Source organism: Gobius niger, assembly GCF_951799975.1.
Source record: "Gobius niger genome assembly, chromosome: 2".
In the NCBI taxonomy this organism is placed as follows: Eukaryota; Metazoa; Chordata; class Actinopteri; order Gobiiformes; family Gobiidae; genus Gobius; species Gobius niger.
The window spans coordinates 17016920-17030781 of NC_136853.1; the positions used below are offsets into that span (position 1 = coordinate 17016920).

General features: G+C 42.6%; 1 protein-coding gene across 1 annotated transcript; it reads left to right on the top strand.

Annotated features, from left to right (window-relative positions):
• Positions 1-4029: 4029 nt before the first annotated feature.
• LOC306959876 (AP-4 complex accessory subunit RUSC2) lies at positions 4030-13832 on the top strand. Its single transcript, XM_079552128.1, has 10 exons — positions 4030-4363; positions 6685-7962; positions 8156-8399; positions 8898-9779; positions 11048-11124; positions 11237-11411; positions 11511-11616; positions 12201-12247; positions 12355-12883; positions 12966-13832. Exons 2-10 carry the CDS (start codon positions 6739-6741, stop codon positions 13075-13077), a joined length of 3396 nt encoding a protein of 1131 aa, XP_079408254.1. The 5' UTR covers positions 4030-4363; positions 6685-6738; the 3' UTR covers positions 13078-13832.
• The last annotated feature ends 30 nt before the right edge of the window (positions 13833-13862 follow it).

Sequence of the window (13862 nt, forward strand, 5' to 3'; positions counted from 1 at the left end):
GGCAGAGCTGGCCCTGCTCAGAGCAGCTCACCGGCTCAGCATGGCCCCTCTTCAGCACACCATTGTTGTTCTGTCTATTGTCCTGGTGTTGATCTCTGCTGTCCAGGTAAGGCACCGTTCTCCCTCAAATACTTTAACATGTTCATATTTAGGTTTTGTTGTTGTTGTCATTATTGTTTTTATAAGAATATTTTTGCTCATATTTACAGGTTAATTCAATGCCTGTCCCGGAAGACTGGACTGGGGTGATAGTGAGGACAAAGCGTTCCTTGTTGTGGCGCTGGAACAGTCTGAAAGCTATTGGGACGAGCTGCAGGGACCACTCCGAATGTGGCACACAGTACTGCAGGTACGTTACTGCTCTTGACTTGAGCTCTGTTTTTGTTGTATCAAATTAGTTTACATGTTATTTGACTTGTGGGGGTGTTGCTTGTTATACTAATTTTGATTAATTGAAAACATTTGATCTCCACAGAAAGAATATATGTTCCTTTTGGACAACGCCTCTATATTGAACCCTGATCCTTCATGTCAGACTTCGCCATGGACCAAAGTTACCTGTTTAGGCTCTGAGAGAGGACTGCTTTAATCACAGAGCTGTAAAACTAATCTCATCTGACAGTGAACAAATAGCTGTAATCCCTGGCACCACCATCCCGTCTATGTTCTGTTTTAACTGTGTCAGTCAAGATGTGCTCTCTGCATTTGGTTTTTAAGAAAATAGATGTACAGTATTAAAAAAAAAAATCATGAAATATTTTTTTCTTTATTGTGAACTGTAGCCTGCATAATGTGAATTTACGATATTGAGTGATGTGTTTGTAACTGTACTGCTAAAGCATTTGATATAAAACTCTTTTCTTTTTTACAAATTTGAATAAAAGGGCATTTTATTATGCGTGGGGGTGGGGGTGGTGGGGGGGAATATTACAAAAAACAGGCAATACTAAACCCTAAATCACATAAAGCCTAGCGACTTACTGACTAAGAAACTGAGCTAAAAAGCCATGGAGTGTCATTTACTTATTTGGCCTAACCAGGAGAGTCCCACTGAGATTTCCAGGGGAGTCCTAGTCGCAGATGGGGAACACGGGGTGGCCCCTGTCCAGCTCGGGGATCGAACCCGGGACTTTCTGGCTGTGTGGAACGAGCTGCACCACAGTCCCGCCCAAATATAGATATAAGGCATCTATTTCTGCCTTTGTTTTGGGCTTTGCCAGTTGGCATTGTTTGTTTGTTGTTGGCAATCTTTTATTTTCTGCTCTATTTTTTCTCCCTTTTTTGAGAAAATTTATGAATTTTCAAACTGCAGAAAAAAAACGGGGGCATTATTAGCACTGAAGTTAAAACAACTAAAGTAAAACCTGTATATCCATGATACAGGATCGCGATGGATCATATATTTTTGATCAAGACAAAATAAACTCAGCGTTTCACTTATTCTATTACAAATTGCATATGTCTGAATGTAATGAGGGCTGCAATGCAAAATGATATATCACAATATATCCCTCCCTCAGGTAAAAGAAAAAGGTCAGGAATTCCTGGAAGCAGACTTGGATGAAAATGAAATAAAAGGAGCCATTAAAGCCCCTGCTCAGGATGTCAGTGGCATAGAGTTTTACAAGTGTTTCCAGGATGTCCTTTTTCCAATTCTTTTCATTTTATATAAAGATATGGTTGTAGGTTGAAGATTGTGTCATGTAATTACAGAAGCCGAATCTCTTAGTCATCCAGCAGTTTGCATCATTCTCCGACGCTGAAAAAGCGTTTGACCGGATTGAATGATCATATTTATTTAACGCACTATTGAAATTAGAATTGGTCCTAAATGTATTCAGTGGGTCAGAGCAATGTAATAAACCTGGCATCTCCTTTTTGGCTTTTGGAGATCCACAAAACAAGGGTGTCCGGCCTCGCCAAGTCCATTTATCTTAGCTTTAGAACTCCTCGCTTGTGCCATCAGGTTAAACAAGAACAAATCTGGAATCACACTTTACAGTCATGATTTCAGAATGAATCTCTTTGCTGACGATGTGCTCATGACTCTTTCACAACCAGAGGAATCAATCCCTCACCTACTGAAACGTATTATAGTGATTTTGGAGATCAAGTGAATGCTTTCACATATTCTTCAATATAAAAAAAAAAAACACATCAATGATATGAAAACCATGAGGGATGACATATCTAGGTATCACTATAAAATCACCAGTAGACATCATTACTGAAATAAACTTGCCAAAACTCTTTAAAACAATAAAAGAAGATTTAAAAAGGTTGTCAGATTTTGGAATTGTGAAAATGAACATAATGCCACGTCGTTCTTTCCTCTTTTCCTCATTCCCTATAAAAAAAAACACAGAAATGGTTCAATGACATTAATATTTCTATATGAAATTTCCAATGGAGAGGAAAGGTAAAGATTAATTTGAAAAAAGAAAAAATGTCAGTTTCAAGGGCACAAGGGGGGTTAGGAGTACCAGTTTACCTTCTTGTATTATTTTTCATCATTGTCAGTATCCATTGTCCTGGGCACACAAAACCGACCTCCCAAAACCGACCTCCCAGTCCCACTGATGGTTAGACCAAGAAATGGTGAAGGATAAATGTGTCTTTGGCCTCACTATGGTGTCACCCTAAACTGGATAAATGATCACCTTTTCTTGTGAAGTAGAACCTGTTAGTGGCCTATTTACAACAATCCATCGTTCACAGCTGGCAACAAGCCGCTTACAAATGCAATCTGGCAAAGGAAAAATAGAACACGTTTGGGCCAAGTTGTGTGAGATGGAGAGTTTATACCATTTCAGGATTTACAAACAAAATTCACTGTTTATTCCAATATTTGCAATTAACATGGATGAACCTCTTGATTCTCAATTGAAAAGAATAATTAACGGTAGGACGACGGCATCGAAAGTCTACAAGTTATTATGTCCATCTATCTTTAATTGTAATCAATTCTAGACCAGACGTGGGTGTAATTATTATGTGTAAGGGGCAATATGGAGATAAGATACAGATTATAAATGTAAAGCTATAATGGACTCACGGCATTTTCCAAATAATGTTGTTTTCTTTTTTGTGGTTGATATTTAAAGATCCCATTTACATTCATTGTAAAGGTAACTATGTGATGCAGTAGTTCTCTGCTTTTTCACACCCAATGGGACATAATCTGCTACTACTGCAGCTTTACCCAAATCTAAAAGCTCCTCGACTGGAGCCTATAGGCCAGCGCAATGCCTCATTTGAAGGCTAAGAACTACAAAACTGATTGTGACTCTTTTTTTTTTTTTTTGCATTGTCGCCACATTTTTGGTCATGTTTTCTTCTCTTTTTCTGTCTGGTTTTCGTAGTTGTTTTTGTCATATTTTTTTTTTCTCACTTTTTTAATTGTGTTTTTGTCAAGTGTCATTTTCGTCGATGTTTTGGCACTTTTTTTTCAAGAGGCTTGGATCAAAAGTACAGAGCGCAATTGTGATGCCATAATTGTGTGCTGCTCCCCCTCTCCCCTTCATCACACCATGGTTTGTTGAAATTTGTATTCATTTGTATGTATTGTTCATTTTTGCTTATAATATAGAATATTTCAAAAATAAATAATAATAAAACATTAAAAAAAATCACCTCAAGGGGAAAAAAATGAAATGGTTTGTTCATACTTTCATTATTTATACATTTCATACTTGCGATGCTGACTTCAGTCCCTGCTGAAACCACTAGAGGGCGAAACTTCCCATGTTTCCTTTATAAAACCATTGGGAAACGCGTGAAAAGAGTATTTTTCCTGGTCTCTGTTAGATCTTTTGTCTTCACGGTTGTGGAAGTGATGTTTACATCAGCTCCTGCGGCTCTCAAGGCAACTGGCAATGATTTCCTCATCATTTACAAAACGTATAGAAATAGGTTATCACTGTAGAAACATCTAAAGAAGTGAACTGCCTGCATCCTCCCTGGTGCCAGTGAGTGGACGAGCGCCAGTGCCTGCTCTGTTTCCATTGGAGCAGAGCGTAATGACGCAGCGCCTCATCCAGCGCGGTGCTGAGGTGGTGGGTTGTTGTGGACCGCTGTTTGTCCAGAGCCGATGTCGGACCGGTCTCGTGTTACCCAGATGTGTGAGTTATAAATCGTACGCATCAGCTTTTACTTAGACAGCGGGAATCAGATCTGCAGCACAATGAGCTTTTATCACAATGGTGGTCTGGATTTTGCGCCGCGCCTCGTCACCATTTGACAAAACATTTGTTTCAGTTTAGTTCTGATTTATCGAGCTTTCAGGAAACCTTTGGAGCCAAAGTGAAGCTGAGGACGATTATGGACAATGGAAAAACAACAAACGAGCTCAAGCTAATTTTATGTAAGTATCTTATGAGCCTATTTAATCACAATGTAAAGATGCAAATGTGCGTAATACTGTATTATTACTATATTATGATGATGACTGTTCTCTTTGCCCACCCTCATCTTTTTATACTCGCACGCTCCTGGAACGACGCTCTTTATTTGTTTTTCTTTGTTTCACTAGGCTGTTCACTTTTATTTATTTGCTCATTTAGCCCACATAACTTCCTGGTTAATTGTTTCACAAAAGGCCTAACTAAAGCACATTGTATTGTCTCTGTGAACCTCAACGACACATGCAGCTACTGTCAAGCTAAGATGTTTCAGCTTCCAAAAGGCACAGCCAAGGAAGCCATCATCAGATTGCTTTCAGAGGAAGAAAACTAAGATGTTTGAAAGGCCTGTCTGAATCCAGTCGAAAGTCAATGGGAAGATTGAACCTTTATCATTATTGTGGTAGAATGGGCCAAAAGGATATACTGAAGTTTCATCTTCGACAAAGGCTTTGTTTAATATGAAACACATGTATTTGACTTTATTACACATGATAATTCACTCACATGTATGGCTCATTGCTTGAGTTACTCACATCTCACCTGTTTACTGAGGAAAATAGTGCGTTATGTGCATTGGCAAAAGCGCACGTGCAGGTTTACTGACTGAAAGTGCTGAACATTTCAATATTCATTTTCAATTCCAGTTTTATTTTCCAATATGGTGTCCACAGTCTGTTTGTTAATACCACTGTAACATGGCGACTCGTAGTGTTGTCCCAAAAATGAGTGGAACTGCTTCAGTGTAAACCAGGAATAAGGGGGCAGAGTTCTGATGATGGAAGCGAAACATCTTCTCCGCTCTTCTTCAGTCCAGTCAACGGCAATTTGAAAGTCTCCACTGCGATGGGAAAATTCCTGGACGACTGAGAGCCTACACATACAAAAGAATACTGCATGAAGGGCAAACCTGTATGCAGCTAATCCCGTACCAGGATATAACAATCTGCCACTCCAGTGTCAGTCAAATGACAAAATCTGCTCTCCATTTCCCTTCCAACTATCTTCCACTTCTATAAACATGTAAGAGACATAGCGACTGGGCTCCTCTTTTGTGTCCTCCTCACAGTCAGTGTAAGTGGCCTACTTTACTGCAGCGTCGAGCTATTGAACTGTTAAATAAAGTCAAACGAATTAGGACTCTGGTGCTCATAACGGACTTGAACTGATGGAGTTATTACTGAGTGTAGCCAGTTTAGGGGGAGGTTGTGTTTATGTGTCTGCTGTGTGGAGAGAGATTCTATTTTTGTTGCGAATGTTATTATTATACGTTTGACTGAAGATTAGGCTCTTCACATTACATAAATATATCTGGTGTCTTGAAATGGGCTCGGGTTTGTGCAGCTCAGAGAAATGTGACTCTTGCTCAAGGATCAGACTCTGCCTATATAATACTCACGTGAAGATCCGAGAAACACGGGCATAGAAATATGTTTAGATTAATGCGATTCACAACTAGTGAATGGAATATTTAAATGTGCTCTGGTGAAAAAATGTGTTTAACCGGTTGTATGGACAGCTCTCGAATGACATAAAATAGATCCCAGCTCCCGCAAATGCACACTGTCGTTGTGTCCTTGGGCAAGACACTTCACCCTCCTTGCCTCCAGTGTCTGCGTACATTGGTGTATGAATGAGAGTGTGTTTGGGTGACTTGCTGTAAAGCGTTTGGGCCCGATGAAGGTAGAAAAGTGCTGTATAAGTTTGAGTCCATTAACCATTTACCATTTAGATGTGTCTATAAAAGCCCCTGTACTGCGATAACTTAAATTAGACTAAGGTTATGACAATCAATCCACACTTAAAGTTGTAATTAAGCTGGATCAAAAAGAAAGCACAGTGTGAGAGGTTTAGAGATCACACGTTGCCCAATTTGGTTGCATGATGCACGAGGTTTTGATTTAACATTGTAATACACAAAGACAAAAAGCTAAGACTTCCCAAAGCAGGGGAGGATTCTCTGTCCATTCCTTGTTGTACCGAGGCCAGCGAGAAAAGACTAGTCCCTCTGTAGTTAGTCTGCTGTGCTGCTGCCCTAGTTACAGAGGCGCTGAGTAAGTGTGAAGCAGTGGTTGGTTGAGGCTCTGTGGGGCGGGGTGTGTTTAAATGGCGGTGGGCCACGGTACATTATAGAGACTAAACTGAACAGAAGCACAGTCTCATCGTGCAGCTGTATTCAGATTGCACCATCTCGTACCACAGCTGAATTCTTACATTGCTTCAGCTCAAAATGTAGTGCTTTTGACTTCTGTAAATCTGAAACAAGTTTTACTTTCTTTTGCAGCACCCATGTGGCAGTTATGAAGAGCATCCCGATTATCCATCAACATTTAGCATTATGATTGGACCGTCTCGCCAGTCGGGAGACACACTGATCGCCTTCCACTTCCCTCTGGGGCAGCTCCCCTCGTGGCAGCTCCCTGTGCAGGCCTTGTGCAGCTCCGTGAAGAGGCCCAGCCGCTTGTGCACAGCGGGACTGACCCGAGCTGTGTCCCTGCCTGAGAGGGACTCTATCAACAGAGAGCATGCTGTTAATGCTGTCCACAGACATTCCTCCAGCTATGCCAGTCTGACAGAGGACCGCGCAGAGGAGGAAGGCACCAGTGACAGCAGTGGCAGGTACGAGCCCTCATCCTCCCCAGAGGACATCAGCTCTCAGCTCAGGAGGGGCTGCTGCCAGGGTAAAGCCAGTGTGCGTTCTCACAACTCCTTCCTCCCCAATTCTGAAATGGATGAAGATGAGGGAGATGAAGACAGTGATGGAGATAATTTGCACAAATATCATGAAGATTCTTCGTTTGTTTTGCACGGAAGCACAAACTGGCCAGTAAGTAATGATTTAGCAGACTTAAATTGTTATATGGACAGTGACTGGGGAAATGACGCAACTACATTTGGTTCTGAGCTTGACCAAGAATGGATTTCAAACCAGCCAAGCCAGCTGGACGATCTGCGGGCAAAATGTCAATGCTATCACGTGGGTGATGCCAGCATTTCTCTCATGGCGAATGGACAGATCCCAAACCAACTGACAAACAGCAGGTCCTGCTGTATTCACAGTCTGCAGAAGTGCTCTCCGGAGCTGTTCTCTAACAGTGACTCCTCTTGTAACAGCTCTGAGGGGGTCTTGGTCAACTTCTGCTCTATTTACAACAGAAGCAACAATCCTGCTACTCCTTTGGACCTTAGCAGTCCCGCCTCAGAGCCTGAAGAGGGTTCGGTGTTTCTAAACCTCCAGCCTGTGCCACACAGTCCACCACATGAGCACTCAGTGGAGGTGGGCTGGTCCCCTCACAGCCTGGACTCCAACTGTAACCTCTGCTTTGTGGAGCCTCTGCCTGCAGGTCTTTCCTCTCTGGAGGCTTCAGATCTGAATGCCTGTCTCCAAAGCCGAGCCGTTCTGCCCACAGGAACCAACCAGAAGTACTATAAACTCGTGTCATGTGACCTCTCCTCCCAGTCACCCAGTCCTGCCTGGGCCAGTTCCACCAGCTTCCCTGAGGGACTACGCAAGAGCAGCCCTGCCTCTGCGGAGGACCATCAGCAAAAAGATCATGACAAGGTACATGGATTTACTATGTTCATATTAGAAAATGACACATAAATGAACAGCCCAAAATACAACAGGTTGACAAGCACAAGTTTATATTTTATATTAGAACAGAAATAACATTGTCTAAAAATTTGTTGTAATAACAGCATGATTACTCCCATGTACAAGTGAGTCAGTGAGTGAAACTCTGGCGTGTTAACAGGACAGAGTGGAGCATCATGTGGAGGGGTGCCTCTCTACAGTAGATTTCCCTGTCGCCTCTACCTCCACAACCCCCTGCAGGAGGAAACACACCAGCCTCCAAAGCCTCCTCCACGCAGCATGTTTGCTGAGCTCCAGCCAGAGCAGCCCACCAGGCAGTAAATGCCAGGGTACAAGCACAGCGACTACACCACCATCTGGGCACTTGGACCATGATCACAGTGATGCACGAGCCACTGACAAGGGTAAGAAGTGATCACTGTCATTACAGGATGGCAACAAGAAAACCTGTACTTTAGAACAACAAAAGACCGTAATGTCACCCATTAAGCGCACACTTTTATTCCACTATTATTCCAGTTGTGGAATAAAATTTGTTTCATCATTTAGTATTTTGAAAAAGCTGCCATTTGTGGAATAAAAATAGCGTGTGCTTGTAGGGTTCTTTTTCACTAAAATCGCAGCTCAAGCTGGTTAGCTTTACCTACTGTACTCGCAGTATGTGTGGACATGCCACACCTCATGAAAGTGCCAAACCTCCAGAATTGAGCCACTAACTAATGGAGGCCTTCACAAGCACTAACTTTGACCTGGAATTTAGGAGCAATTTTGTCTTGTCCTCAATCTCAAATATTGAACTATAGAGCTTTTGTTCATTTTAAAATGTTCTGAACTTTATTTAAATGTGATGAAGCAGGAGTTGATGTCACTTAATTTCTCTCCCTTGCTGCTCGTCCTTACAGGAATGTGCTCAGGGCCGTCTCCTGTGCTGCACTTCACCAAAGCCCAGCGGCCGACCTCGCTCCCCATCCAGCCGTTTGTTCTGGCTCCTACAGAAAAGCCTAATCCTCACTCTCAGCCCCTGGGCAGCCTCTTGGAGCAGTACATCCAGCAAAAGAGCAACAGAGGAGCCAGTTCCCAGGCCAACTTCACTTTTAAGGGCAAGAGGAGCCAGTGCTTTACTAATCTGCAGCTCTCTCCAATGGGCAGCCAGTGTCCCGTCTTCTTGGAGCCCCCCTCCAGTTCGGACACCTGTTCCACCTGCACCCCGAGCCCGGACTGTTTCCGACACGTGTGGAGTCGCTCTGGGATCAGTCCCTCCATGCTACAACCGCCAAAACTCACATATGATAAAACCAGCCCTTACTCTGACAAAGATGTGCGTTTACCCCCAAATAGAGCCACCCTTGTAAAAATCCCCACCTACCGCAATCTTATCCAACTCAGTCCCGAGCAACAAGACAACAGGTTAAACAGCTCTAAATGCAGTAGTTCCAACAGCTCTGTGTTCGCCATGACCCCGCCCACCTTACCTTTAACTGATGACCTGGTGTCGCTGACCCCGCCCTCTTCTGTATCCGCCCACTGTAAGCTTCCCCAGGATCACGCTGAACCTGTCAGCGGGTTCCTCCGCAGCACCCTGACAGCAGCAGCGTCTTCAGTGGCTCCTCTGACGTCTCTGCTGAGGTCTTGGACTTCCACCGGGCTCAATCCACAGCAGGACTCTGTTGGAGCCAATGGCAGACACGCCCAAAGTCAGTGCAGCGAGAGGCCGCCTGCAGAGTTCTGCCTCTCCCCGGATACGTCCTACGAGTCTATGTCCATCAGCCATCTTCAGAGGAGAGGTACGAGTGAGTCAGGGCACTATGTGTGTAGCTGTGATCATTCAAGGCTGGTTTATATATTTGTTCACTAACGTAAAGGGGATTGAGATTCACGGCTCAGTTAGATTCATACGTCAGCTGTTGGATCCCGACTCCAACCAGTGAAGACTCTCTGGCTCCTTGGGCAAGACACTTCACCCATTAATAATGATCCACAGTTTGTAAAGCCAATACATGCCATCGTCAATGCATTCTTTTTTATATTAATAATTGGTTTGTATTGTGCTCATGGTCACAATAACCTATTTGGAAGATGAATTTATTGTGCATGCTTTGGTTAGTGGGGGAACCTGCTGCACCCAGAGGAAACACAGGGAGAACATACAATACAAACTACACATGTCCTTTCGATCTGGGGGTGGGACCTGGTACCTACTTACTGTGAGACAAGAATCTAACCACTTAGCCACTGTGCCTACTAAAGATATTGGGAAAAATGCATTACTTACTACAGCATTACTACAAACAACGATATAATAAGTCAATTTGATAAAGGTGGATGTTAACTCTGTCCTTTAACTGCGTGGACACATTATACCCGGTTGAATCTGTGACTGGACTGTATCTGTGATCATGAGCTGTGAAGAACCATGGTAAAGGCTGACTGTGCTGCAGCCTCCAGTCCCCTGAAGGGGCTTCCTCTCAAACATGACCTATTTTTAACTCTCGCGGCTCAGGATTGGCTGAGCCCTCTGCTGTGTAGCCTATGTGTGTAAGACTCTGATGAGACCAGGCAAAGATGAGAGGAAACGATGAAGCACACGCAAAGCCTAATGATTTAATATTCTCTTTGTCATTTCACTTTAGGGCCACAATATGCAGCCAGTTTAATGATAGAACATGCCATTCTGGGATGCACTGGTCGTGGTTTAAGCAAGAGCACTGGAGCACTGCAGGCAGCATCCACACACATTAAGAATTTACTGTGACATTTGCAGTGACGAGTCAGAATGATGTGAAGGAGCGAAGTCACTGAAGATAAACGCTCAGATATTCTGCACATTTCTGCACTAGGATAATCAACTGCAAAATACTTTCCCATGATTCATTGCCCTGACCCAGTTTTGTGGAAAACGCATTGAATTTTTTATTATGTCAATCCACCTTGTGCTTCACTGAAGAAAGCACCAAATGATGATGTTTTATTTGCATTCTGTCCTTTGTACTTAGGCAAGTAAATTATGACACATTAATTACAAGCTTGTGCATTTCCTGCTCACATATTGTAGGTTTGTTGAGGGCTGTTAGCAGAGCGGTGGATTTGATCCTGGTGCATTTTGGCAGCAGCCGAGACCCAGAGGAAAAGGTAGGATTTGGCACACCATAAAAGCTCAAAAAGACATTAATAATAAATAAAGTATCTTGTGACATAAACATGTATAGAGAGCAATTACTAACTGTTTAAATTTGCAATACAGATGCGACTGGGTAACAGCTCCTGCAGCCCGACCATTGCTGGCCTGGTTCTTGAACATTTGTGTCCATCGATACAGAACATTCTGGAAGACGGTCTCAGGGACCACAAACTAGACCCAATTATCGGTCAAAGGCGAACCCACTCGTGGAGGGTTGTGGAGCTCTCCACCAGGATAGGTATGTGGTCAATGTGTCTTTGGCTCTTTGAACAAGTCCAGCAGTGTTGCATGTGATTAAGGCTTTGTTCATTTTGGCGTTTTGTTACTTGTGTTACAGGCTCATCCACCAAAGTGCTCAACCGCCTGGTCTCCAAAATTGAACAGTATCCACAGCTCACAGACCACTGTATGAAACTCAGGGCCTTCGTCATGGGACTTCTCAAGTAAGAGGAGTAACCGCTCACACCAAATACACCACTTAAACAGAACAGATGAATAATAGCTTACAGAAAGTTACATTGTTTTAGTAATACTCTTAAATATGTTCCCTCTGGGACAGGGGCTCCCCTGAAAAATGCCGTCAAGGCCTTTTTACTTTAGATGGACTAGATGCAAGTTGGTCATTTTTATGCTCGCTACTGCCACCTCAGGTCTTACGCGTAACTGCAGGTTCTATATTAAGCTCGTGCATGACGGCACTTCGGACCCGAAGTAACAACTTTTTGAGTGACAGTGCAGGATTTTAGAGGCAGTTGTGGTGAACAGATTCTGAGCTCATTCTACACATTAGGAAATGGCTGGAACATGTAGGGGGAGGAAAATACTTAATTTTAACATTTTTAAGCTCCGTATAGTCCCTTTAAAGTAATGGGAAAACATGAAAGAAAATTAATAAATAATATATGAACTCCAAAATACACATTATGCAGTAAAATATATGTAAATGCCAAGTGTTTGTAGCTTTGGAGCAAATGTTGGAATGTTCTTTGCTGTTGTAATTGTGTTTTGTTTGTATTATTATGTGTAGCCTCAGATCCTTGGAGTTCTGGCTTAGTCATCTTCACGCTCAAAAAGGTAAGATTTTTGTTGCCTATGTTTTATCGTTACTGTTATTTGTCTTCACAATAATTTCACTTCATTTGAAAGATTAGCTCATGTATATTTTTCTGCTTCTCCCGTAGATGTGGTGGGGATACACTACCACTCATGGGGGTTCCTGTCGATGTCGCTGGGACGCTGTCAGCCGCTCTTCCAGGAGCTGTTACTGCTGCTTCAGCCACTCTCGGTGCTGCCATTTGACCTTAACTTGCTTCTCGAGCCCAGACTCTTGTGCAACAGACAGCAGCAGTGCCCCGAAGACCAGGTCTCTCCCCCAGCTCCTTCATCAGGCCTGTTAGCCACCAGTTGGCCACTTTTGCAGGCTGACAGGAGGGAGCACAGTGCCCAACAGATACATGTCCACACCTTTCCACATCAAGAACCTGAGCCTAAAGATGGTGTGTCTGAAGGCGAGGACTGTACCCAGGGTGAGGCTGACCACTGGTCCCAGATCAGTATGGAGAGCAGACAGGACGAGCGGAGGGACACCTCCATCCTAAATGAAGGTCCGTGTCAAAGTGGCCTACGCTGGGCCAGTCTGTTTGGAGCAGCAAATCTTTCAACAAACCCAGTCATGGTTTCGCAAAGTCATACTAAAGAACAAAGCAAACAGTAAGAAGCATTTTGTTCTGTAGGATTGAATTACATATGAACTACTCAACAATGCCATAATCTAGAGTATTTTTGTCTGCAGGTTCAGCAGGAGACCATCAGAATGGCTGCAACTGGACACATCACAGCTCGGACTGTTGGCTCAGTCCCTCATGTCCATGAGGCTTGGAGTATCTGTGAGCCATACACATTAAAATGAATTGTGAGAGAGAACACCTTTTTAATAATGATACAAAAATCTCTTAATACACAGCGCTCAATCGCACAAATATTAAAGTTATTGTGTAATCATTATCAATATGAATTATGCTTATTGATATTTTAGGTAATAGATACATTGTATTTATCTATTGAGTATTTTAGACAAATTCTATTTGATATCAGTACAATTTGAATCTGTTTTTGCACTAGCAGACTCCAGCAGTCAAAATAATAATAGTCATAACTTTGTGGTGTACCACTTAAAACTGTACAAAATAGACTTCTGCAAGGGCAACAAAACACATTGTTTTTGTCATGAATATCTCTTTATTATAAGTATCTTTGGTAAAACTCTGTTTCCTGTGACTGATGTTTTTTATTTTTATCAACATGGTCATGTTTATCCTAGATTAGAATACAGTGTCATACTATGTTACTAAACACAGCCATGTCCTTTTCTGTATATTGTTTTCAATGTGCTTGATTTAACCATGGTTGCATGGCCTGCATTATAAAAAACCTGAGGTGCTATAATCTTTACTACTTCCTACTGTCTCACCCTTCAAGGTTTTGGACATTGTAGCAGTAACTCTGAAGTGTGCAAGGTTTGTCTTCCAGTGAAATGTTAAAGTTCATAATAAACCGCCATCTAGTGGCTGATTCAGGAATTTCGGTGTTGGAAATAATATGGAAACACAAGTTGTATTTTTATGCAAGCATCTTATTTTGCCAGATGACAATCAAGTCTAAAATTAAAATAAAACGTATTTAATATTGT

Coding starts and splice junctions, on each gene's coding strand:
- LOC306959876 (XM_079552128.1), top strand. CDS start 6,739: ATGATTGGACCGTCTCGCCAGTCGGGAGACACACTGATCGCCTTCCAC. Junction 9,780..11,047: donor CAGCCATCTTCAGAGGAGAG/GTACGAGTGAGT, acceptor CACATATTGTAG/GTTTGTTGAGGGCTGTTAGC. Junction 11,412..11,510: donor GGAGCTCTCCACCAGGATAG/GTATGTGGTCAA, acceptor CTTGTGTTACAG/GCTCATCCACCAAAGTGCTC.